This window comes from Elgaria multicarinata, chromosome 4 (assembly GCF_023053635.1).
Source record: "Elgaria multicarinata webbii isolate HBS135686 ecotype San Diego chromosome 4, rElgMul1.1.pri, whole genome shotgun sequence".
Taxonomy (NCBI): Eukaryota; Metazoa; Chordata; class Lepidosauria; order Squamata; family Anguidae; genus Elgaria; species Elgaria multicarinata.
Window position 1 is genome coordinate 38,197,378 of NC_086174.1, and position 27,095 is coordinate 38,224,472.

General features: G+C 42.3%; 1 protein-coding gene across 1 annotated transcript; it reads left to right on the forward strand.

Annotated features, from left to right (window-relative positions):
• FBXO28 (F-box protein 28) lies at positions 1 to 27,095 on the forward strand. Its single transcript, XM_063124113.1, has 5 exons — positions 1 to 242; positions 16,236 to 16,345; positions 19,895 to 20,033; positions 20,499 to 20,694; positions 24,859 to 27,095. Exons 1-5 carry the CDS (start codon positions 24 to 26, stop codon positions 25,251 to 25,253), a joined length of 1,059 nt encoding a protein of 352 aa, XP_062980183.1. The 5' UTR covers positions 1 to 23; the 3' UTR covers positions 25,254 to 27,095.

The following is a 27,095-nucleotide window of genomic DNA, read 5'->3' on the forward strand; positions in this document are numbered from 1 at the left end:
CGAGGAAGGGGAAAGGCCCCAAGATGGCGGCGGTAGCGGCGGCTGAGCGGCTCCTGACGGAGGGGGAAGGAGGCGCCATGGACTCCGCACGGCTCTCGCCTCCGCCTCTGCCCCAGCCCCGTGGGGAAGCGCAAGCCCTGGAGCAGCTCCCGCAGAGCAACACCCTGGTGGGGCTGCCCATCGTGGCCATCGAGAGCATCCTCGGCTTCCTGTCCTACGACGAGACGAGCCAGCTCCGCCTGGTGAGGGGCCGGGTCGTCGTGGAGGGGTGGGAGGAGGAGGAGAAAGGAGGGGAAGGGGCTAGCGAGGTGGAAGAAGAGGTGGCTCCGTCTGGGGTTGGATTAGGGGCGGCGCTGGGGGCACATTGGGAAAGAGAAACATCTGTTAGCCTCGCTTTCCATCCCCCCACCCCTCGGCCCGGTATTACAAGTATTTCCACTTGGGGCAAAACCGAATCGGAATCCGGATTGTCCCTTCAGCCAAACTCCTTTCTTCCCTCACTGGCTGTTCTCTGTCCACTGTGTTGGAAGTGGCCCGGAATCAATGCAAGCGGGAAAAGTGGTGGTGGTGGGGGAAATGACATCCCAGTGTTGTGTAGCTGCTGGTGGTCTAACGGGATGACCTCTAGACTCCTTTTCCTCGAAGTCGTCTTTTCTAATCAAGCGCCCACTTTTTCGTCGGGGAGGATCCGAGTTTGGCGAGGAGGAGTAAAAGAGGAGCGCCACATGTCGCAGCCCCTTTGCGACAGAGCTCTGTTGCCTCGGTTCTGCTAACCTTTCTGCAAGGATTGAAATTTGATGGGTTAACAGTGGGAATGAGGTCTCTGCAACCATATGTTCATCATCTTTGTAGGACTGTTTCCTTTACCCTGCTCACGGTGCTTTCTATATTTTAATTTTCATTTGCAGGTTTCTATTTCAGATCATGATATCTCTTTATAGCATTGTCTCCAGAACTGCTCCTCTATTTGGATATGGTTCCTCCTAAACAGTTAATTTGCTCCACTATGCACAGTGACAGGGTATAGATAATATATGCCTTGGGACTATATATAATTTCTCTAGTGCTTTTTAAGTGTGTGGAAGGGGAAATGTTGTAATTTATGCCATTAATATTCCAAGGAGTTGGAGACAGTTGTATATACTCTGTGAAGATCTCAAATTCATCTAGGCCAGCCTGGCTGGCTATCTTGGGAGTTGTAGTTCAACCCAGCTGGAGAATACCAGTTTGAGGAATGCTGATCTAGGCACAGAAAATACATCTGATGGATAGCATTAATGGGGTGTAGTGGCAAATGTGTGGAATAATAGGAGCATCTCTTAACGTGGCTTTCTGGTAAAGGAACAAGAAGCCTGAATTCAGTCAGTTTTTCTAGAGCAGCCTTCTCCAACTTAGCAACCTCCAGATATGTTGGACTACAATTCCCACGCTGGCTGGGTGATTATGGAGGATTTTGATCACTGCCAGGTTGCGGAAGGCTGTTCTAGCATTTGAAAATAAAGAAGTAGAAATGTAATACTTTAAGACTTATATCCTCCTCCTAAAGTAATGTGGCTGTTTATGTTCACACACATTATAAGGCTAGCTGATAAATGAAAGCTAAAATATTGCCATGATGTCTTTATATCAAACATTTCAAAAATTGTTGGAAAATATGTGCGGCTGTGTGCTCTTGCTGCGCATGTTATGTGAAAGCACATGATTTTATTTATTTATTGCGTTTCTATACCATCCAATAGCTGAAGCTTTCTGGGCGGTTCACAAAAATAACTAAAGCTTTGTAAAGGTGTTGAAATTGGTCAAGCTGTGAAGGATATTTCCATCTTTCAGTTTGCATTGTCTGTTGCTTCTGCATCAACAGTATTGCAGCCCTTTGAAAAAAATAGATACATGTGTGCCATATCTTAGTAGACATCCATAATGTCACCTGGTCCAAACACTGGATTAGAAGAGAAAATGGGCACCATGCTTTTGTCACATGGGCATCATTCCTTTGATCTTTGGAGGGGGGAAGGGATGTTGTCTAACATGCAGCCCAACCCTCTGCATGTTTACTCTGAACCAAGTTTCACTCTGTTCAGTGGGCCTTACTCCCACATAAGCAAATTTAGTATTGCAGCTGGGATTACCTTAAATATCTTTATTAGTATTGATGTATCTGGATGCTCAATTTCTTTGCTAAAGAAAGGCTGCTAAAAACTACTGTTGTGATAGCCACTTCTTCACTGTGATATTTAACAACTAGCTTGGGTAAACTATTAAATCATTGTAAGGAAGTTACAATGGGCCTCTAGTTGATTTTGTAAAGCAGGTGCCAAACCCTCTCTTCTTTTGACCAGCTAATGTAAGTGTTTATGTACAGCAGGAGTCAAACCAATGTAGCTAAGCAACCAAACACACTCTACCCATTTTCACTGAGTACCTAGCAATTGACACAAGGTCTAGTAAAATCCCTTCCTGTTTCAGTATCTCAAGAGTGTTAACTGTATTCATAGTATGCCATGAAAATCTGATAAACTTAGATCAGCTGGCTAAACGGTTCAATATCCTACAGTCATCCAGTTTGTTTCCTTTCCTAAAATTTGTGCTGTCTCATTTGTCAGGGGCAGACACCTTGTGCAGGCCCAGTTGTTTGTTGTTCCCCTGGTATGATGTATTTGTGCCTGGTACAATCCATTCCTATTGTCTGCGCAGTTGGTGACAGAATTTAAACGTGTTTTGGGGGCACAGTGTCTCTCCAGTACAAGATGGAATTGATTCTGTGAACAGTATGTATGAGGATGCCTAAGATTATCATTTCTTCATCTCTCCATTTTCTGGAAGAGCAAAATACTGTTTTAAAGACCTTGCATTCGTGTAACACTGGGCACCACTGTCTTATACGGGCAACACATTTTCACTGTTGGCCATGATTCTGTCCACCTACCCATATCTTATCCAGAAGATTCAGATCATGCTATTAAGTTACAAAAACTGAGATAAAATTTTGGGACTCCCTTCTATCAAAGTGCAGAAGATTATATTCCTATCATTAAAGCATAACCTGCATATGATATTTGTCGCTTAAGGTGCAATCATAATTCATGTTTAGACAGGAAAAAGTCCTACAACTCCCAGCATGCCCTTGCCAGACAAGCTGGCTGGAGAATGCTGGCTATCGTAGGACTTTTTTCTATCTAAACATGCATAGGATGGCTCCCTTTGTGTCCAGGCAGCTTCTCATCAGAAAAATGAATACATGATAGAATAGCAGCAGGTGTTCTGCTCTGGGTTGTTTTTTTCCTGTTCAGAGTTCTGATTTTCATCTTAATACCCACAGCAGCATGCATAACAGTGGTTATCAAACAGATAGATATATAAAAATAAACCTGAAAGCTATTACCCTCCTGATCCCAATCATTTTCTTTGGATTCACTTCTTTATAAATGTAGCTCAAGAAGAGGAGATATCACAATACTATATCTTTAAGATGCCTTGTTAATTGCACTCACTTGTTCATCACTTGATAGTTATCTCCTGGAATCCACAGAGCGATGAGGCTAGTTTCATTCACCCAATGGTTTACAGGCTTTGAACAACTGTCCTCCATTGTACATCCCTTTTGAAGCAATTTGAAAATACCAGAATGCCACGAGATGGGGCATGCCTAAAGTAGATCCTAGAAATTGTACATTTCTCTCCTCTGAGATGGCGGTTTTGGTTAATGGAAGCTGGAGTGTTTGACTAGAAGAACATGCCGTATTTTGGGGAGTATGAAGACTTGCATGATTTTTACCACTTTTTTCCTTTTTGAATAGCTGAGGAAAGCTGATAACTGTAGGATCACTTAGGAAACGGAGGAGGTGATCACATAAGAGTCATGAGCACTTTTGTGGAAAGGCAGGCTATAAATATTTTAAATAAAATAAATGTTAATAAAAACAAATTACATGGTAGAATTTTGCCTTAGGTCATGACAAACCTCAAGTAATGCAAAGTCATTCTATGTTTGTAAACCCCAAGGCTATTCTGGAAGAGCACAATAGAAGGATACTGGGAATAAATCCAGACCCTGACACTATAATCTTTTCAGAACAGGTAGCTTTAGGCAGGTTGTGGAAGAAAAGGTGACATTATTATCTAGCACAACAATTTGACACTGTTTGAGCACAATGGTTGCCAGCCATGCTAATCCTGTTAGTTTACAGTAGCAGGTTTTGGCACAATTTTCTAGTGAAGCGCTTGCTCAGACCACTTCAGTTTGAAAGTATTCAGAAGCCATCATCCTGAGCTTGCTCCGTATACTGACCTCCAAATATCTATGCTTAGACTTTCCAGAAAGTGAACCAGCCTAATCCACAGAAGTGCACAGGTGTAAGGGGGGGGGGGGGGAAACAAGGGCTGCATCCACAAATCCTTTTCGAAAAGCTTAAAGTGCTATCACAGGAAGGAGTGAAACCTACCCCCTGATTAGTACAATTACAAACTGTATGAAAAGTCTTGCATGCCCAGTCTAGTTGCTGGATCAGATGGAAGGACTTCGTGTGCGGGACATGGTTCCCCATCCAGCTGGGGACATGCCCAGTATCAGAATAGAGGCCTTTTGAAAAAACTTGAAGGCCATTTCAGATATTGTTTTGCTTACTGCTTTAGGACAACTGAATAAAACATGCCTTTATCCTTGAAATTATTTTTTATAAAATGCCCCTGAATAGTTCTCCAAGCTGTAATAAGGACAGGAAAAAGCTATCTGTATGACGCACGTTCAGATGCACATTAAAACTGATTTTATTTTTAAATTAGCTGAAGCAGAACTCACTAGATGTGAATTCTAGTATAGAAATACAGAACTGTGAGCATTCTCCAATCAGTACCTGAAAAGCTCCAGGATCTAGTTTCCAAAGTGACTAGACTTCCAATTAAAAAAAAACACCAAATCCAGTTTCTGGTTTTTATGGTTGCAAAGATGATATTTGAAAGCATGGGCTAGTCTTCTTCAGCCTTCTGCCTTTCAGACATCATGGCAAGAGATTATAAATAAATGGTGAAGACCCTTTTGGTTTTTACCATTTGGGAAGAATATTTCCTCCAGGAGTCCACAAATATGAGGTGATTAAAAATGTAATTCTTTTGAACAAAAGAGGAGTCTCTAGTATACTTCACTATAGGAGTAAACTGACAGCAAAACATTTGCAACATAGAGTACCTCCTTCAAAATGACGTCTGGCTGACTGGCTCCATTCAAGGGATAGGAGTTGCTATACTTAATAGCAGGAAACAAAAATTTGAGACATGGTGACTATTACAAATATTGTTATGCTGCCAAGTTCAGCCAAATTAATACATCCCTGTTTTCTCCTCACACTTCATTCTGAGAGCTGGTATGGCATAATGGTTAAAGCTGGGAAGTCCATTGTTCAAATGCTAATCAGTCCTGGAGGAAGAAGTGGCAGTCTTACCTGTCCTAGATCAAAGCAGTTAATGCAAGTTTGCAGTTTGCCACTTGCCTGAAGTAGCAATTGTCCTTCACCAGGGAGCATTCAAGGAAAAGGAAGGCTAGAGAGGCCTAGAACTTGATGCTGCCATGTTGGGCTATGTGTGGATCTGACATTATGTGGTGTTAAAGGCTAGTGGAAATGTAGCCAGCTGGCACCTTTGCTTGGTAGACACACGTGTGCTCTCTTTCTCTCCCATCCTCTCTCTGCCTTTTGGAGTCAGAAGGGTTGTCACTTGCCTCAGCAGTCAAGTTCAGCTCCTTTTGTACCCATGAAAACTGCAAAGGAGGAAGTCAGTAGAATATGAGGACAAGATATTTCATCCCCAGAAATTCCTGCAATGCTGAAGCATTCATAGTATCTCTAGGTTGCAAAGTCAGCTAACCTCTTCTTTTTCAGTCTTTCATACTTGCCATGAAGAGTACAGCCTTCTCGGCCTGCCCACCCCTGGCTATTATTGACTTACATTTATGTTGGCCGATTTCCAGTAGAACCTTCTTCTTCCTGACATTGGAGTGGAAACAATAGCCTGGGAGGACTTGGCATCGTATACAGTGGCACTGACAAGGATTTTTTAAAAAAAATCTAAACAGTTTTTTCTTATTGAAACCTGTTTAAACCAATCTGTATCTTTATATATGACATTATAAGTAAGAATTCTTACTTTCTTTTTCACAGCGTTGGTTGCTTTTCAGGCTTATTGCCTGGGAAATGTCTAAACATATCAAGCTGGGCGTTTTTAGATATTGGTGCCAGTTGGCTATTTTAGGGGTTGGTATTTGAAGTTTGTCTCAATTACTCATTAAGGTAGGAGAAACTGGAAATAAGAAGACAGTGGGACAAGGAAATTTGCATTAAACTTGATGTTGAGGTAGACTTTCCACAATCTCGACATCACTCTGTTCAGCCCTTCTCAAAATGATAGCAATATCATGCTGTGCTAATATAACTATATAAAGTGTCTTCTCCAGGGATTTGGACAATGACTTTACTACATTTTAACTTAAAGCACCTAAAACCAATTGTGCTGTGTTAAGAAAATCGGTAGTGCAATCCTACGCATATTTACTTAGAAGTAAGACCCATTCTGTTGAGTGATGCTTACTCTCGGTAAGTGAGCATAGGATTGCAGCCCAAGAGAATCAGGCCCTTCCTTTAGGCTTACAATCTAATCAAAGACCAGACATGCTAGGGAGGAAGGTAAAAGGGAGGGATCACTCAAGAATAGATGGAGTGAAAATATGTGTCTTAAATATAAGTAATGAAGGTAGGATAACAGAATAAAATTGACTCTGCAGCGTCAAATCCAAAGTCCATCTAGCCCAGCATTCTTACCTTCAGCATTTGGTTGTTCTGGGGAAGTTCATCTGGTAATCAAAGGTATACTGCCATTTAGATTCCGTTTCTCACTATCATAGTCAATACCTAATTCATTGAATTCATTCCTTCTTAAAAAGTGATGGCACTGGTAAAGGTGCCAACATCCTGTGGCAATAAACTCCATAAGCTATGCATTGCCTGACATGTTTCCTTGCCAAATTGTACTTGCTGCCGCCTTGTTAGTGTCAATGGATCATCCCCACATATTTAGGCCATGGCTAGACCAGGCCTATATTCCGGGATTGTCCCGGGATCATCCCTGTGCATCCAGATGACACACAGGGGATCCCGGGAGCAGGCAGGGATGACCCCTCCGTTTGCCTGAGATAACCCTTAGGTCTAGCTAAGGCCTTAGAGTGATTCCCCCCCCCTTCACACTCTTCATGTCATTCATGGGCCTCTTGGGTCATATAAAGCCTGAAATGTATTCTGCCTCAACTTTCCATTAGCAATAGCCTACTTCACCAAGTGCATGACTACTTTGTGCATTTGTTGATGCAGGGTATATAGCTTAGGACAGTTCAGACCATAATATATTGGTTGGTTTTGGCTTTAACAGATGAACACCACCACTGTTCTGGAATTCTTTGAGAATGTGATTACATTACTCAGATTTACTTTGGGTTCCTTTTCTTGTTCTTTGGTACCCTTTCCACAGAACATTCCAAATGTGGGTGCACCCCATATTGTTGTAATGGCATTATGATTCTTGCTGTCTTTTTAATATCTTTCCTAATAATTCCCAACATTGTCTTTGGGCCATACCCCACCCCACCCCACCCCACCCCACCCACCCAGTTGTAGCATACTGAGTCAGCATCTTCAGTGACCTTTCTTCTATGGTCTCAAGATCTTTTCTGTATAGCTGTAGCAGGGGTACTGTGAACCACCCAGAGAGCTTCGGCTATTGGGCGGTATAAAAATGTAATAAATAAATAAATAAATAATACTGTTTAAGACCACATGTGATTATTTCTCAGGAATTACAGATATTTTGCTGTCATTTTAAAATAAACATGCCAAATACTCTTAAAAATATCCTTTTGTTTTAGTAGTGCAACCTTAAATACAATGAAAACTAGGCTTTTAAGCGTTACCATGAGTCTTCCCCCCTGCCACCCCACCCCCCATAATCCCCCAAAAGACCCCCCTTGGCTTCAGCAGTTGTTTTTCCTTTGGCCCAACATGCATCACTTTCCCTGTTTTTAGATGAACTCATCTGCCATTTTGTTGCCATTTTGTTATTCCAGTTTGGAAAAAGACTTATGAAGATCTTCTGTTTTTATTTATTATTTACCTCTCTGAAAGTTTGGCCATTTGTCTGCAAACTTGGCTTCCCCTCTATTCATTCTGGCACTAAATTGTTTATGAATGAATAATAGCATTGGTCTCATAGATCTTGTTTATGTCTACAAGCTGGAACTTGACTTGTAGCTGCAGTTTTCTGTTTTGCCACTAGATGTCAGAGGACTACCATTTGCTATACAATCTATCCATCAAGGAACTACTGAAATTTAGTGCGTGGTGAATCTTGACATTAAGTAGTTGACCAATACAACTCTACAATGGGACAGAGGATGTTATAGCTATCTAAATAGGGGGAGAGGGAAGGAAGGAGTTATTACTAGAGTTCTCTTGAGAGACTTATAGACCTTGTGGTTTAATTAACCCGCTGTTGTGTTTCCCAGCCCTCCCGCTATGATGTGAAACAATAAAGAGGTCTGCCAAGTAATCCACAATACTTTATTCAGCAAATAAACATCTATTTGCACCTGAAGGGGAGTGTAAACGATAGGAACTTTCCTCTAGGCTTAAACTTGGCTGATTAAACTAGGCAATTGTCCTTTCAACAAAAGGGACAATTGCTGCTTTTGCTTCAGGGAGGATTCTTCTGAAGAAGTTTTTGGTAAGAAGCTAGCCAAGCTCATTGCCTCTCCCCTGCTTTCAGATCTGCCTGCTTGACACTGCGGTGGAATCTGGGATCGGTCAACTCTGAAATCCCTTCCCCCTCTGAGTAAATCTGAGTTTCTATAGACTCTGAGTTTCTGGCATTCTCTCAGATAAAGTCCGTGAACATTCATCCCTGGCTCCTGAAGAGCCAGGGAAAATCTCCTCCCCCACTTCGTGTGTTGGCTGGTAAATTTCTAGTCCTGCTTCTTCTGGTTCAGAATCTGATTCTGACTGATAGCCTGAAACCCCTTCCCCTACACTAGGGAGAACAGACCTGATCCTGACACCCACAAAATTGTGAGGATGTGCATAGCACCTAAGTCACTTCCTGTTTGCATTAACAGTCCTCAAATGCCACCTTTGAAGGTTGCTTCCATGATGTGTGGTGCAGTGGCTAAAGTGTTGGACTGGGAGTTGGGAGATCCGGGTTCTAGTCCCCACTCGGCCATGGAAACCCACTGGGTGACTTTGGGCCAGGCACAAACTCTCAGCCCAACATACCTCACAGGGTTGTTGTTGTGAGGATAAAAATAGAGAGGAGGAGGATTATGTACGCCGCCTTGGGTTCCTTGGAGGAAAAAAGGCAGAACATAAATGCAACAAATGTCTGAGCAGAGACACTTGCAGTTGTTTGTGGATTAAACAACCCCAAGTAAACCTAAGAACAAGCCATGGGTTAACTTAGGGTTGTTTAACCAGTGCCCGTGCTTGGTCATCAAGGAAACAACCTTCGAATCTGGCATTCAGGGGTTGTTAACACAAACAGGAAGCAGTTAGTGTGCAGCCCCGGCATGGCATGCATCCCCACAATTTGTGGATTAATTGACCCATGATTTCCCACAATTTCCTGCAAACTATAGTCTTGAAGTTCTGGAAGTTTATAGCTGTAATCCTGAGATTACATAGCAATGAATTTTTAGGCTATAGATAGTTTTTTTCCAATCTGCAAAGCAGCAAGAAAATTATGCTGTGACTCTCTTTAGTGCAATTGTCTTCCCTTCTACTTTCCATCTCCCCATGGGTTTGTGGTGGGGAAAGATCAGGAGGGGATAAAGTAACAAATTTAATTGGAGACTCCAAGATCAGAGACTTAACAGCTTGGGCGAACAACAAACAGCCTCCTGCCTCTGGCCTGCAGTGAGCATCTCCACGTCTGTATTTGTCATAACGGCAAAACTATCTCTGGTTTGCCACTGACATTTGATAGTGGCCTAAAAAAGCCAAATTAAAAGAAGGCACGCACCTTGTTTTAAAGCTATATTTAGCCTTTTTAGGCCACTGTTGCAATCTGCCACTGAATTTTGACTGCAAACCACAGTTGTTTTGCTGTTGCCAAAATTCACCAGCATACAGCAGCAGTGCATACTCCAGGGGCGGGTAGCAGGTTGAAATTGCCCTCCAGAGTTTCCCAGGTTGCTTACTCCTGCTTTACACTACGTATTTTGCCAAAACCTGCTTTGATTTGTAGAATATGCAGCACTGATGATGCATTAAAATTTAAACTTCTAGTATTTGAGTATACATTTCAGATACAAATGCTGTCATCTGTTTCAGAAGCATGTTGTTGGATCCTTTGTTTTCAGGTAAAAAATTAATAACATTGAGAGTGTGTTTGTCTTCCTGTTAGATCTTAGAAAATTGTTTCAGCAATGTAGGAAAAATAAAATAAAAACTGTGGCTGACTGGAGCATGCTGGGAATTATAGGCCTTTTTTTGTCTAAACATTCATACAATTGCACCTTCAATGACTTTAGGTCTTGCTCGGAGTGGGTTGTCCAAACAATTGGTGGTTTGCAGCCGGAATTCAACGGCGGATTGCAACAGTGGCTAAATGTAGCTTTAAAACAAGGTGCGCACCTTATTTTTAGGCCTCTATCAAATGTCAGTGGCATACCACAGATTGCTTTGCCACGGCAACAAATATAGGAGTGGCAAGGGCTGGGGCTGGGCGCTGCTCAAGACCACGGAATGTCGAGTGTCTTTCAAGAACCTTGCTCCTTCTTTTGAAATGGCTGGTGATGGAAATTGCACAGCTTCCCTCAGCAGCTGTTTTGATTACACAGCTAAGAACATGTTTTTGTTTTTGCTGCCTTTTTTTCCATTAGCCACCCTGAACTGCACAGGGATAATCAGAATAATAAAAGGTTTGATCTAGTTTTTATTTTATTTATTATTTGCTGTCTGTTTGGAAGGTCAGCTGTTCTCCTTGCTGTGTAGGTGGCTGGGACAGGAGAGGCAACATGCCTTTGTTTTCTGCTTGCAAAGAACTTTCTTGATTCCTCCAGATACACCCACCCACCCCAAACCTTTCTGCTGATGTTTGTTTTCAGCTTTTCTTTAGGATAAACAGAACCAGTTTCTTCAGTCTTGCCTCATGTGAATGGCATTGTAACTCTTTGTTCAACTCTGCTTTCTTCGTAATCTTCTCTAGTCTCTCTACATTCTTTTAAAAATCTGACCAAAACAGAGGTTCAGCTCCCCCACCCTCCATTAGTTTCCAGTAGCTTTGTATCACTGAGAGCTTGGGGAATCTGTGCTTCATTAATTCTAACAGAAGAGTTTTAGTTCTAGCATCTGTTGCCTTCAAAGGGGAAAGCATACCTGCACAACCTAGGGCATGTCTACACCAGCCCTATATCCCGGGATCATTCCTGTGCATCCAAATGCCACACAGGGGATTCCGGGAGCAGGCAGGGACGATCCCTCATGGGATCACCCTTAGGTGTAGAAAGGGCCCTAAGGTTGTGAGGGGGTAGGCAGTGAATGGGTGGAGAAAATAGAATATTTGTAGTTAAATTTGTAGAACAAAGAACAATCAGAAATCCACTATTTCTAATGAAAGGAAAGAGGGGAAGCATACTCTGTTCCTTTGACCAGTAGCAATAGTCACTGAAAGGTCGCTCTCACACACACACGCACACCCAAGAAGAACTTGTCTTTCCTTTCCCCATGGCAAGGGGAAGACCACCCTGGTTTCAGCCATTGGCTTGAGAAGGAGCAGCTGCAGAGAGTTTGCTTTCCTCCTTTCCTGTCAGAAAGGACTCTGCTCTGGGACTACGAAAGAGAAGGGAAGGAACCTGTCCAATTTCTGCCACCACATCGCTACACCACCTCTATTCAAGCAAGCATACCTGTGTGGGCAGGTCAGCTTGTCCCAGCTGAGTAGCACTTTGTTCTGGCATTGTCTTTGATCTCTCCCCTCTTGCCTTTTCCTTCCTCTCTCTTTCCCTTGTGTATCCTGCATTTTTAGTATGCAAGACCAAGGGCAGAGCCTGCCTCGCAATTCTTGATAGTTTATAACCCTCTTTAGAAGATATTTGCCTGAAAAGTGGGATGAACGTATAATAAAAACGATTATAGATTTTTTTTAAAAAAACCCTCCAGTTTAAAAGAAGAGTTAAAACATTTCTTGGAAGTATAGAAGTGGCAAGTTAGGTCTCCTGGCTTTCAGGTGTGTGCCATGTAAGCAATAAATGCTTTCTAAAATCTCACATTTTCCTTGCTTACAAATTAGCCTCAATGTACCCACGCTTTTCTTTGGTCTTCCAGCCCCAATGAACTTCCTCTGTAAACAGTGAAATTTGTAACACGCGAAACTGTAATATTACATCGGCTTTTAATTTCTAAAGTCTTGATTCTGCTAACCAACCTCTTCCATAGCAAATAGGTTTTGGGTGGGCAAAAAGGGCTTGCAATACTGTGAAGGCTTTAGATAACTTTTCAGATGGGTATAACTCAAATTTTACCCTTCACATGCCAGATTTCCAACTGAGATTAGAAATGAGCTGTGTTTGCACATTATTAAACCATATGTGGTGCTCTAAAGGTTCCCAACCCCTCATAGAATTTCTAGTCCCGTTTTTACATCAGAGCTTGTATCTTAATTGATTTAGGGCACAATCCTATCCCAATGTTCGTAAGCCTCCTAACTCGGGGGCTTACGGGAATCCAATACACAGTGGGGGAGCAGTGGAGGCGATGTTCACCTTTGTACTCCTCCTGCTCTGCATTTTCACTAGAAGGAATTTTTTTTGCGCATCTAGCTGTGGCCCTGCGGAGGGGGAGGAAAGGAGACTGGAGAGTCCTGGGGATACTTCATAAGCCAGCCTATCCAGTCCCCTCCCCTCCAACATAAATATCCCCTTTATCTAAAAGTGACCTCAAAAAAGTGGTCAATGTGGTTCTCTGCACGCTGGCTGCCCAGCGGCGGGGAGTGCAGTTTCATGGCTCCAAGGTCAGAGTGCTGCCTCTAACCTTATATCCAGGAATCTGAAAGATTCTATGTGCCCCACCCACCCCAATGCTATCTAAGGTCTATAGGATTGCTCCCTCTGGTTACTTTCAGTCTTCAGTTCCAAAAAGTGTTTTAATCCCAACTGAAACTAGTTTGACCTCAATTTTTTACCCATACTACTGAAGCGATAAAAGAAAGAGCAATGTAAAGTAAAAATGTTGTAATGTTTACATTTTTCAGAGAGGCAGCAAGGCTTCCAAAGAAGGTTAAGTTGCCTTTTGGGTTAGGATACAAGGGACTGCTTTGTGTAGGGGCTACACATGACCAGTGGGACTTCTTCATGTCTTGTCACAAACGGCTCTTGAATTGTCTCAGTTTCAGAAATGGTTTGGCATGGGTGGGGTTGCCATTAGAGAAATACATGCCCAATTTCAAGTGCTTTCAATGCTTCTCCAACATGATCAACTAATCCATTAAAATAAATTATCCATAAAATGGTGGAAATGAAGAAATGACTCAAGCTTATTGATATATCTTGCAAAGAAGGCGACATGTAATTTGGCCTACATAATTTCAAAGCCTGCCACATCCTCTTAAGCCCATCTTAAGAGTTCTCAAGAATGTCAATAAATAAATGAACAGGGGTGACCCAGTAGACCCTGTTTACCAAGACTTCCAAAAGGCTTTTGAATAAGTCCCTCACCAGAGACTCATGAGGGAACTTTGCAGCTGTGGAATAAGAGGAGAGGTCCTCTTATGGATCGTTAACTAGCTAAGGAACAGAAAGCAGAGAGTAGGAATAAATGGTCAGTTCTCCCAATGGAGGGTTGTAAACAGTGAAGTCCCACAAGGATCTGTCTTGGGAACACTGCTTTTCAACTTGTTCTTATGATCTGGAATTAGAAGTGAGCAGGGAGGTAGCTAAGTTTGCTGATAACTCCATTTTTATTTTGTTTTTTGTTAAAACAAAAAAGCATTGTGAAAAAGAGGTTAAAACAAAAGAAGGGATTGTGTAGAGCTCCAAGGGATCTCTGCAAACTGTGAGAAAGGGCATCAAAATGGCAAATGCCATTCAATGTAAACAAGTGTAAAGTGATGCACATTGAACATATTCAATCCAAACTACATGGCCGCCCATGTAATTGAACTGATTGTAATACCAGAATGAAAACGGAAGCAGAAAACAGTAAGGGTGTGTGTTAAATGTAGAGAAGCTGTCACAGTGTGGCTGCTGTGAAAAAGGCAAATTCCATGTTAGACATAATTAGTAAAGGAATAAAAAATGAAACTGCCAGTACCATACAGTATTCCAAGTGTGAGACCACACTTGGAATACTGTGTACAGTTCTGGTAACCACACCTAAGAAATACACTGCGGAGTTGGGAAAAGGACAACTAAAGTGATCAAGATGCTGGAGCTTAGGAAAAAGGATGAATAAAGGGAGACATGATAGAGATTTACAAAATTATGTATGATGTGGAAAAAGTAGATAGGGAAATATTTTTCTCTCTTTCTTGATAGGACCGGGGTCATATGAAACTATGGAATTCACTACAACCAAATTGAATGGTTTTAAAAGGGATTGGACAAATTCATAGAAGATAAAGCTATCAATGGCTACTAGTCCTGATGGCTATATGCTACCTCCAATATCAGAGGTACTATGCCTCGGTATACCAGATGCTGGGGAACGTGACCAGGAGCGTGCTATGGTGCATCTGACCGATGTGGGTTTTCTGTGGTCAGCTGGTTGGCCGCTGTGTAACAGAATGCTGGACTAGATGGACCCTTGGCCTGATCCAGCTTTGCTCTTCTTACATTATTATCTTCAGACAAACAAGAGAAAGTTTTAATAGAAGCAGAGCCAGTAAAGAGAGAGCCCAAGCAATATAATTGTATTTTACAGTTTAGTTTATTACTTACTGTATTTATATCCCTCCTCTTTTCCTCTTGCAAAGAAGGTAAAGTGGGTTACATGATCCTTCTCCTCCCATTTTATCCTTATAACAACCCTTTGAGATAGGTTAAGTAAAGAGTCAGTGATTGGCCCAAAGTCACCCAGTGAGCTTCATGGCTGAGTGGGGATTAGAACTTGGATCTCCCGAGTCCCAGTCCAACACTCCAGCCACTACACCACATAGTTCTCCCCTGCTCACTCATCTCTTGTTCTGTTACCTCTCTAACTCCTAAATATTCTCTCTTTCTGCTAGCAAAGGCATGGAGAACCATTTACAGATTCTCCACATCTGTCAGGAGCTACTGTCAGCGTGATGCACTCCACATTTACACACACAGACACCATTCCCTGATCTGTCTCTCTCAGCTGATCCGTGCAGATCAGCCAACAAGGCGGGCATTTTTATCCCTGTTGTGGCATTGAAGCCTCCCTGCCTAATTACCCCAATGGAGGTCAAGATCAGGATCTCTCCACAGCAGAAAGCTCCCAGTCTTAACCCCTATCGTGGCACATTGGGGATGAAAATTGGGACCTTTCTGCAACTCATATGAGTTGCAGAGAAATCCAGATTTTCATCCCAGTGCCCCAATATCAAAGTTAAGGGAGTGGGGTCTCCAGAAGAGAGTGTTTCTGTCTGAAAGCTCTTCACAGACTGGAACGGCTGGAGATTCCCCATGGCTGCCCTGGAAAAAGCAGCCATTTGGTCTTAAATATGTATTTGCATATAATTAGCTTCATTAGACTTCTGGAACTACCAGAAAAATCATGTGAGAAGACATGAACCCTCAAGAAAGTCTTACCTAACCACAGAAGTATTGTGAAGAATAAGATTTAAAATGTATTTAATAAGCTTTATGTATCATTTTATTCGTATTTTTATAGTGTAGGCGTAATTTCCCTGTAGCTTTAAAAGCCCAATTTTCTCCCTATGGTGAGAAATGCATGCTCAGTATCTTGAAAATGTCAGCCTCTGTGAAGCATCACAGAGAAGGATTTTAGCAAGAAGCTGGTAGGTACCTGTCAAGATTGCACTTTGAATTTCAGCTCACCTTTCTCAAAATTATGTGTGATGAGATGGAAGACTGGAGCTTTGGAAGAAATGATTTTGAGTGGTGTTTTCACTGTCAGACCCATTTCAAATTGCTATGTAGCCTTGGAATGCTTTACATCATGAAGGTGGCCTACAGCTTCTTAACTATGACAGATGTTTTAAGTTTTGTTTTTGTATTTTCAATGTAGGTTTGTAAGCGAATGGACTTGGTCTGCCAGAGAATGCTGAATCAGGGATTTCTCAAAGTGGAAAGATACCATAACTTGTGCCAGAAACAGGTTAAAGCACAGCTTCCAAGGTATGCACTCACCACAGCTGAAGATCAAAAATATTATTCTTGGGTGTATCTGTATGTAGAAGATTACACAAAGACAATTATCTTATAATAGCTTGTGAATCACTATTTAAAGGATGAAGAAAGTATCCCCATCTTATGCCAGAAGGATTTATGGCAGTAATGAAGCAGCATGAAGGATGCCCTGCCTTCTATGTGTGCCTTATTACTGCTGTGTGTGACAATCCAAACCTAGAACATTCTGACGATGGAGCCTTCTGCTTGGCCTACATTGCTATTTTCTACTTTGTTAGTTCCTGCCTCGCCTTCAGAGGAGATACAAAGAAATGCTCCAACAGTGATATGTGGGTGGTTGTGATCTATACTGCATTATAAACCCAGGCTTGGATCTGTACATGCTTATACTTGGCATACACCCATTGAAATCAGACTTGCCTGCCTTACGATTTTAAATGCTTCTGATTTCAGTGGATCTACTGTAATATGACAGGTCCAAGCTTGTCATATTACAGTTTGAAACCAGTGCAAGATGTTTCTGGATTAAAAAAAAAACTTTATATAATGAATGAGTGAATGAATAGCTTCAATATAAATAAATAGCTTCAATTTAAGACACTTTCACTATGCCATAGTCCTCTTTTTAAAATGTAATGACACTTCAGTTGACTAAGTCCCCATCAGTGCGATAGTGTTCCCATTGTGCCTCAGTGAGATGACGTTCTGTATGGCAGGTTTCAGATCCCCTGCTCCCCACAGCCATTTCTGACTCCCATCACACAGACTGTACCACTCCGCCTCCAAACTCCACTGCTGCTTCCTTCATCCGATCACAGCTTCCACCTCATTAGGACAGCTCCACTGGATCCAAGCAACATTTTTTCCTTTCCCCCTCATCAGCTTCACACTCCTCAGCCCTCTTTCTCCCCTGTCAAAAAATCCCCTAGAGATGTACAATTTTGAGAAATTTTGAAGCCATGGAAAAAAGAAGTTTCCCCCATGGGTGGGAATTTCAGGAAACACGGAGAAAATATGCAGTACTCATTTTTTTTTTTAGTGCTCTTTATGGATCTAAAATCTCTGTGTTACTTTAGGAAGATAAAATGTATTTTAACTTGGTTTAATCATAAAATCAATAAAATTAAAAACATTTAAAAGTAAACTTAGCAAATTTGTACTTATTGTCTGAGTAAACTATACTTTTAAATTTTATATACCAAACATAATAATTTTATGAGCAAACCAAGCTAGTTTCCTATTTTATGTCTGATCAGAGCGAACTTCAGCAAGTAGTCCCTGAAATATCTCAATGCTCCTACAAGCCAAAATAATAAGGAAGAGGCAGAGAAAGACAGGCGTGCAGCATCTGTTCCTGAGGAATTAGGGTGCAGCTCAGGAAAATCTTGTCTGAAGGAAAAGCTGTTGAGTGCTTATTTAGCTGGGGAAGATTTGAGTGCTTATTTAGCTGGCAACCAACCAAGCTTCATCTAAGAAAAGGCATTGGGCTGGTTCACACAACGCGAGAGTGGTTAATCAGTCATTTATTTATTTTATTTTATTTATTTATTTATTTATTTATTACATTTCTATACCGCCCAATAGCCGGAGCTCTCTGGGCGGTTCACAAAAATTAAAACCATTCATAATATAAAACAACAGTATAAAACCATAATATAAAATACAATAAAAAAGCTCAACCAGATAAAAACAGCAGCAATGCAAAATTACAAATTTAAAACACCATGTTAAAATGTATTTATAGATTGTTAAAATGTTGGGAGAATAAAAAGGTCTTCACCTGGCGTCTAAAAGCATATAATGTAGGTGCCAAGCGAACCTCCTTTAAGTCATGGTGGCTTGTTAACCACCCTACATATGGCAGCCGGATTTTCATAAATATTCTCATTGGCTGTGGTTTCCTGTGTAGTCCGAATCCAGTCCAGGTGGCTTGTTGGGGTGGTGAACAAAACACCCAGAACTCATGGCCTGTTGTTGTGCGGTGGTTCGTTAACCACCCAACAAGCCACCCATGCCAAGTTTGAATGACCCTTAAATAAGCCACGGTGGACTGTGGTGATTATGTGAGCCAAATCATTCCATCTTTCACACAGACGGGGATGCCTTTTCTAAGATGGTGTCTGCCATCTACATTTTTGGCCACAATCAGAAGTAACAGCCCATGGTTTGTTACAAGAATGTGCCATGGCAAGTCTTGGACCCACGTCTCCACCCTCCCTCACTGTGAAGGAAAGGAAATGTGAAGCTTTCATTTCTGGTTTGTATTAAACCACACTTCATGTTTCATCCAAACACAGGATCTCAAGTTCAGCAAAGGAAAATAGAGGGAGAGCTTGAAAGGCCAGGCCTCGCTGTGGTGCTTTCTCATAGCAATAAATGATGGCTTGTTTGAGTCTAAATGTAGCCTTTATATGTTGTACTTTTGTTTTAAATAAGGTGCCTTTTAGTTGTGTTTAATCTATTAGCCAATTAATCAGCTACATGTTGCAGCCCTACGAGAAGGCCATAAACAGTCATGGCATACGAGCAGGAGTTGGTGTCAAAGGCAAACATCACTGTTCAAATGAATTAGCAGCAGCTTTTCATATTTTACTTGTAGGTTCTGAAGTTGGCCAGGTTTACTGTCCTAGTTTAAGCAACGTTATCTATATCCAGGTTCTTATGCTGTATCATGAAATATCAAACTGCTGTTCGTACTCTGCTCAGGTGACGCATGAGTGGCCCTGGAAGCTTGCTGACCCTTGACAATAGTTAGCAGAATTTGAAATCTAACCAGCTGTACATTGATGGTGCTATATAAATAAATAATAATAATAATAATAATAATAATAATAATGAGATACAAAACAAGTTAATTCATCTTTTTGGAGGAGACATTTAAACAACTTCCTGATGTAGCCATCAGAATGTAAAGCTGAAAAGCGTTGTGCTCTTCACCCTTTGAATCTAGAATGTTACTTTAGTAAAAGAGAACTGATCCTCAAACATTTTTTTAATGACACACACGTGTTCTCCTGCCCACTCGAAAGGATGTGCTGAAGAGAAGGAAAACTTCAGAGCATATTCCTGCAGCTCATTGTGGGCTTAAGGGCTGCGAACTATAGTAGAGCCCTCACCGGGAGGGACACGGGGGCTAACAGGGACCTATGGACTACGGCTGCTGGACATGGGCTGTAGGTGAAGAATGAGGTTCTTGCCAAGCAATTTGCTTGTGCATTACACTCATGTCTGAAAATTACTTGAAAAAATTATATAACTGTTTTGCCTAAACAGAAGCTGATTCAATCATAGGAATGAAGTTACTTTTTTTTTTTTTTTTTTTAGTCCGGAACGATAAATGGAACTGGTTGTTTTGCTTTGGTTCCTATAACACACATCAGTTCTGGGGTCAGATTTTCTTGTTGGCAGAATCTGACCTTGCTCCTGTAAGGGTGAAAGCTTCAGTACTCTCCCTTCTTACAATGCTTCGCATTTCCTGCTAATTGCTCAGCTCTGCCGTTTTACTTAATGGCTGCCTTGGATGATTTTTTTTTTTAGACGGGAATCAGAAAGGAGAAATCACTCACTAGCTCGCCACGCAGATATTCTTGCTGCTGTAGAAACAAGGCTGTCGCTGCTAAATATGACGTTTATGAAGTATGTGGATTCTAACCTCTGCTGCTTCATTCCGGGAAAGGTAAATTGCAAAAAAGTGTTGCATTAAATTGTAATGGAATAAAAGCAATAGCATTCATAAGCTCTAAATATTCTTTTGAGGAGCCCACTGATGGAAGTTAAAGACATACTGTAGTCATGTCTCAAAGGTTTGTTATCTGCACACTCTTGATTGAGACCACTGTTCTTTTGTCATAACACATTGGTTTACCTAGTTGCTAGGGCTTTGATAATATGGTATGCAAACATACTCACTGAAAAATGTTGATTAAATTTGGCTAGTTTCCCACTGCTCAGATTTGCTGTACCTGTAAACCAAACAAAATTGTAATTGATCCCTAAGTTGTTTTCTAGGTCATTTAAAATACTTTTCAATTATTTTTAGAATAATTTGAAAGTTATTTTAAATAACCAAGTCCTTGTAGAAAGGTATGCTTCTCTTTGATCTTGCCAGTAGCCATATCTCAATTTTTCCCATTCGTTTTAGGTAATTGATGAAATTTATCGTGTGTTAAGGTATGTAAACTCTACCAAAGCTCCTCAGAGAGCCCATGAAGTCCTTCAGGAGTTAAGGGACATTTCTTCTATGGCAATGGAATATTTTGATGAGAAGATTGTTCCAATTCTAAAAAGAAAATTGCCAGGGTCGGATGTATCAGGACGTCTTATAGCAGCAGCTCCAGGTACCTCTTTCGACTTCTTTGAGGCGTCGTATTTAGTCAGTAGGAAACTACCGTATTTCTTCGGTTCTAAGACGGCGTCAATTCTAAGACGCACCACGTTTTTAGAGATGTTTATATGGGGGGGGAAAGTATTCCGCCATGCCTGGCAACGCCTGGGTATGAGGAGGGGATTGCAGGCAGGTAAGGAAAGAGATGTGGCCAATTCTTATTGGGCCAATGGTTTTGGCACCACAGGGCTGGGACAGGTTACAAGTAAGCCAAAAACAAGGCACTTACCCCTAACGTCGCAGGCCCACGTTGCCTGGTGGGGTGGGCCCTGCCAGGCGAAGGATACCTGCCGGGGGCGGGGGCCAACCGGGAAGCACTTGCAAGGGCCCGAAGGCTTCACCAGCTGCCACCACTTCTTGTGGGGACCGGGAGGGGGTCGTTCGCGAGGCGCCCACCTTCAGGCCAGCTCCAGCTGCCAGTGCTGAGGGGCCTCTTCCAGGCATGGCTAGATGGGCCGTGGAAACTCCCCGAGGCACGAAGGAGAAGGCAGCACCTGCACTACCACCCCCGGCCCAGCGGAAGCTCCACAGCGGTGGCAGAGAGAACCCCCCTGCCCTGCAGGCGCCCCGGGCTCCTCTCCCGCACATATCGCGTGAGAACAGCGCAGCTGCAAGTCCCAGAGCACGTCCCGCCCGCCCGCACCCCAGCCCAGCAACTCACCTCCCGGGAGTCGCCTCCGTCTTCCCGGCCGGCGCTGCTGCGTCTCCTCCTCTGCGCAGAACCAGCAGACGCAGCTGTGGCAGAGAAGCCGGCGGCGCCCGCCCGCCTCGCACAACCCTCCACGAGCCCAGCGGCGTCCGCCCTGGCCCCATGCACGAGGTGAGGCGCGCGCCAGGCCCGACCTGGCCGGAGCCGCGTAGCTGTGCCCACTGGGCCCAACCCGGCTGGCTGTGCTCGTGGCGGGCAGGCAGGGCCCGCTTAGGGCTTGGAGCTCCATTGACGTGCGTGTGAGCCCGGTTAGCTCCGGGGAGCACGAATAGGCCCAGGGCAGCTGCGGATAGTCGCTGAGGCCCCCAATCAGGCCACGTGCATTCCCCGGCCTACATCGTGAGCGCAGAACCGCTTAGGCACGCTCAACAAGCCCTCGAGCCGCCTGGGCATCGAGAGCAGGGTGGAGTGATAACAGCGCACTTTGCAGGCAATTCTAAGACGCCATCGATTCTAAGATGTACCCCGTTTTTAGAGGTGTTTATATGGGGGGGAAAGCGCGTCTTAGAATCGAAGAAATACGGTATCATAGTTCCACAACAACAAAGACTAACACAGCTACCCTTCTGTAATAGCTCCACTTTCAGGGGACTTTTTGTCTCCTCTGAATGTGATCATTTAAAAATGGGCTTATATTAGACTTCAGTAAGCAGAACATAACATGTTTTAAACTGGAAAGTATTGGTTGGACCTAGAGATCCTATGAGCAGAGTTCTGCTCATGGAAAGAGTGCTTTTGGTTCTCTTGTATGGAGGGGGGGAGAATATTTGCCACTTCCGTCTCTCTTTGTGCCCTCCATGTCTGCTCAGGAAGGTTGGGCCCCCCTCAGGAACACCATGGGAGGAGACTGCAGGGGGTATTGGTGGAAACCAGTTCCCCCTTCTATTTGTGGGAATTTCTGCTGGATTGGACATCCTTCTGTAAATAAAAGGAGTCCTTTGGATCCAATTCCATGCTGTCTAAAAAAAGGAGAACCTTTATTCTGTAGGCATCTTTGTTAGTAATGTCTTTTATACCAATGAATGCAACTTCATACTGGCAAACCACCTAACAGCACAATCCTATGCATTTTTGGATAGGAAAAGTTCCTACTAGTCTCAGCATTCTCCCAGCCAACATGGCTGGCTGGGGGAATGCTGGGAGTTGTAGGATTTCTTTCTGTCTAAACATGCATAGGATTGCACCCTAGATTAATAAAGCTGCATTAACAGAAGCAACATAGTGAAGAGCAACATAATTTGTGATTGTTAAGCTTTCTAGCTTTCAGGTAGGATAAAACAGAAGAACTTTGAAGTTTTCATTAGGGTGTGCAGATGCCCTAAAACTGTTAAAGCAGAGGTACATATTCAGCAAAATCATGCCTTAACTGGGACTGTATCATCAGATAGTACATGGGGAGCTTTCCTTAATGTGCTAGTTTTGCAAATATTCTGCTGCATGTTAATATCCTGTCAAGCTGTGGTTCCTGCTAGCATACATTTTGGATTACCACATTTAGCTCCTATCCAAATTAGGTTGGGAATTGGGGTTTTAGGTAATAATGAGACCTCAAAAAGAGAATCTTAACAAATGACTGGATGAAATAAATAGAATACATTATTCTCAAAATGAGAATGCTTAATCTATAGTGGCAGAAGATAATGAAAAATAATAAACAGAATAAAAGATAATATTGAGCTGTTGTAACACTATATATCATTAATTAAAATGGAAAACTTTAGGGTAAATTAGCAACATAGAAATTACAAGATAATTCTAAGCCAGCCAGCCAGTCAGAGAGTGTGATTCTTACCAAGCTAACGTGCTTCAAGTTCTTTTGAAGACCATGGATAACTTCACTCTGCTTGTCCGCAGGCATCATGACCTGTGCTACCAACAGGCCATCTCTTTTATAACTAAATCACTCATATTTTCCACATGAAATGCCAGCAGAACTTCAGAAGATTTAGACTTGCAATCACATTTAACTACAAGGAGCTTCACAAGATTCATAAATGAATGCGCTCCTACTTCAGTCAGTGTCTATATCTGGTACACTTTCTTCAGTCTTCTGTTTTGTATACAGCTCTGGGACTGTTAAGCTAAATCTGAATCTTAAAAGCAGAGCGATGTAATTGGGGTGAAGCTTGCTTTTTCTTCAAAGAATCCACTCCTTACACTTAGAATCAGCCGTTAGAGAACCTCTCAGCATCTCTTCACTAAAATGAAAATGACAAAGGTTAGAATTAGTATGTTTGCAATTGTTTACTTTGGCAACTTATTCTTCTTTCAAGATGCAGGTTTTCAGAGGCTTCTGAATATCTTTGTAATGACTGTGATAATAGAAAATTATAAAGACAGAAGTAAGGAAATAGAGGCGGTTAGGTAGCCAGTAAGGACATAGGGGCAGGGAAAACTTCCAGTGGAAAAGGGAGGAGGAGTTAGGTGGAGATAAAAGTCTTATCACAACCTCATTCTCATACCTTGATTTCCAATATTACAACCCTAGTATTGGAGGGTGTGTACTGTTCATCAGGACCCTTTACCGTGTAACCCAAGGTACTCCCCCCAAAGTACTCCTGCATGGCAGGGATACCATTTAAATTGTGCCGCCATATTGGTGAAGGGTGATCATGTGTGCAATGACGACAGTTAACACTTTGCCAGGAAGTGGAGAGAGCCATTTCCATGAGAGAGAGCCATAGGATCAGTCTCAATTCACATCCAGGGTGTGTGTGTGTCATTTAACTGTTGCCCGAGTCTCACAGAAGCTGTTTACAGAAACACACCACTGATCCACCAGGGGGTAACATTTACAGGGCAGCATACAGGGCCTGGAATGTGACATTGAAACAACATCTAAATAGTCACAAGGCGAATACTAGCTTGAAGTGCAACCTGTTCTACTGGCTGTAGACCAGAGTAATAGATCCTCTAGCCAGCCTCTTCTTCTCTACCTGTTAAGCAGGAATGTACAAAGAACATTCAATGACTGTCCTCAAACCCTGTTCTAGGTTACGTTATATTTGTGTGTTCTAACAGGGGATGCAGAACTTCTTTCACACTGAGGGCCAAATTCCATTCCAGAGCAGCTCTTGGGGGGGTGCATTCCTGTGGTGTGTGGGGCTGAAGACACTAATGGGTGAGGCCAAGAAGACCAAAGATACCACCCTATTTTAGCTGATAGCTCTTACTGCCACTCACTCAGCCTTAGAAGTGGCATTTCAATCCTTTAGGATGGGGCGGTGTGGAAATCCAGAGGGCTGGATGGAGACCCTGGGCCTAATGTTATGCGCTCCTGTGCTGTATAATAGTTGTAGATTTGCACATTCCCATTCTCTTTACGAATCTTGATGCTCGAGGTTGAGAGTCAAAAGGATCAAAATCTGAAATTAAGAAGGGGGGAAACTTAAATCCCTCTCCCTGCAGTTCCAGGTCCTTCAGCAGCCTTAACTACAATGCAGCTCTTCTCCAAACAAAACCCGTCAAGGCAGGAGGTCACCAAGCTCCAGCAGCAAATCAGAACCAACGGCGCAGGCGTGACCGTGCTGAGGCGCGAAATTTCAGAGCTTCGCACCAAAGTGCAAGAGCAGCAGAAGCAGCTCCAAGACCAAGATCAGAAACTGCTTGAGCAAACCCAGATCATAGGGGAGCAGAATGCCCGACTGGCTGAGCTCGAACGCAAACTGCGAGAGGTGATGGAAAGCGCAGTAGGAGATTCCTCGGGATCCGCTCCGAGCGAGGAGGCTCCTAGGAAACGGAAGAAGGCTGCCGAATCAATAGGTTCGCTTAGGAAGTCGAAACGTCTTCGAAATAATAAATAACTTTTGGATAAATGGCACCTCCAGGGGAACGCACTGCTTTAGTAGCCCAAGCAGGTTGTCTGGTCTGGATGCTGCGATGCACAGCATGGTGTCATTTAGGCTGCTGGTTCTTCAGAACACCATAGACTTGAACAACAACTTTCCCGTTGCTAAGACGTTACTCCCCAACCCAGCCCCAACCTGCTTCTGTTTGAGTGGGCTTGCTGCACAGGATCATTATAATTTGCCATAGATTTGTACTAACCAGACCTGCTCTATCATGTTCTGAAAGTTAATTTTCATTTTCTGTGCAGATAACTATTAAAGTGAAACTTACGTTTATGCATCTGTTCCCATTAAATGAGCATCTTAAATAAATCCAGGTTTAATTGACTAGAAAATTAAAAATGGATAAACAGCAGGTGTCCTGTTCACTTGAAAGACCCACTTTTTTAAAAAATCTTGCATTCAGAAAAAAAAGGTTGATCTTTTTGTTGCAAGTGACCTTGTTTAGAATGTCTGAAAAGTAGTTTATACATCTGAGAGTCTGCATAACGAGTAAATATGACTTCTTAAGCTTACAGTATTGGCTATATATATTTTTGTAAATTTAACAAGCAAGGGACTTCAGTCTGTTCTTCACAAATGCATACCCTACTTCTAAGCACCTGGAGCCATATTTTTATCTTGCATGGAGAGATGCATGCATTGCTTAGTCAGCTTGGTAAAGCATTTGCCTGGAGTTGCTGTTAAATCGTTGGCCTCTCCCACCTTTTTGTAGAGCAGTTTCTTGGTCCCTTAGCCATGACTCTGCATATGCTTTCAGCACCGCTGTTTCTTTTCTTATGAGGCTGTTTTGTCTCACTTTTGCAGGAGAGTATATAAGCCAAGTTGTATTGCTGCTTCTGCTTGCCTGTAGATAGCACAGGTATTCTTAGCTAAAGCAGAACTTCAGAGGTTGGTTCCTTTTGCCTGTAGGTTTCTGATTATACACTACTGATGCCAACTCAGAGGTTAAAAGTCTATTAAGTGTTGGACGAAAAGTTATTTGTTCTTGCAATACACAGGCTTGATAAGGCATGGTTCAAGTTTTAAAAATTTGTGTTGAGAAAAAGACCTTACTGTTATGTGGAAAGAACTCTCTGTAATACTGTGTTCTAGCTTACCTTATCCTAATAAGTAAATTGACTTCAGACAAAAAAAAAGCTTTAATTTCTTTTGCACTCCTTCTGTTTAGAAGTTGTAACTGGAAAAGCATGTCTTGCACTGTACAGTCTCTGGATTTGTCACTTTAACAGCCTCCAAGTTGTAATGTACAGTGATTTCCCCCCAGTTGTATTTCTTTTAACCTTCAACAAAGATTGCTGTCCATGGTTTAATTTGGTGTTACTAAATGATGTAGCTCTGTTGCTCGACTGTTACATTTTTCTCTTAATCTGCTGTTGCTAACTGGGCTTTTTGATAAGATTAAATTGGGAACAGAAAATTGTATTTGAGTGGTAGCTCAAAAGACCACTCTTGAAAGACATTTTGCTGAAGTACCTTTGTTTAAAATGGAAGCTTAATTATTGTTTTCTCTTGTCAGTCACAGATAAACATAAAGTTTTCCTAAAGACTGTTCTGGGCTGTTAAAAGTCCATGAATTCATAATTTGGAATAGGTTTTCCCTAAAACAAAACATTGCAAATTGATGTCAAGAGTTTGAAGTGTTTAATTTTTTTAAATTATATTCTTGTTTTGCTATCTTAAGACCTTTTTACTGTGTGTGTTTTTTTTATTTTAAATGGGAGCAGGCTATTGTATCTTAGCAGTGGGCAAACACTGAATTGTCTCAAGGATAATATAACAGTTTTGAAACAGTCA

Excerpts from the sequence above, each read along its gene's own strand:
- FBXO28 (XM_063124113.1), top strand. The coding sequence starts at position 24 with ATGGCGGCGGTAGCGGCGGCTGAGCGGCTCCTGACGGAGGGGGAAGGA. Across the intron at positions 16,346-19,894 it reads GTTAAAGCACAGCTTCCAAG|ACGGGAATCAGAAAGGAGAA; the intron begins GTATGCACTCAC and ends TTTTTTTTTTAG. Across the intron at positions 20,034-20,498 it reads GCTGCTTCATTCCGGGAAAG|GTAATTGATGAAATTTATCG; the intron begins GTAAATTGCAAA and ends CATTCGTTTTAG.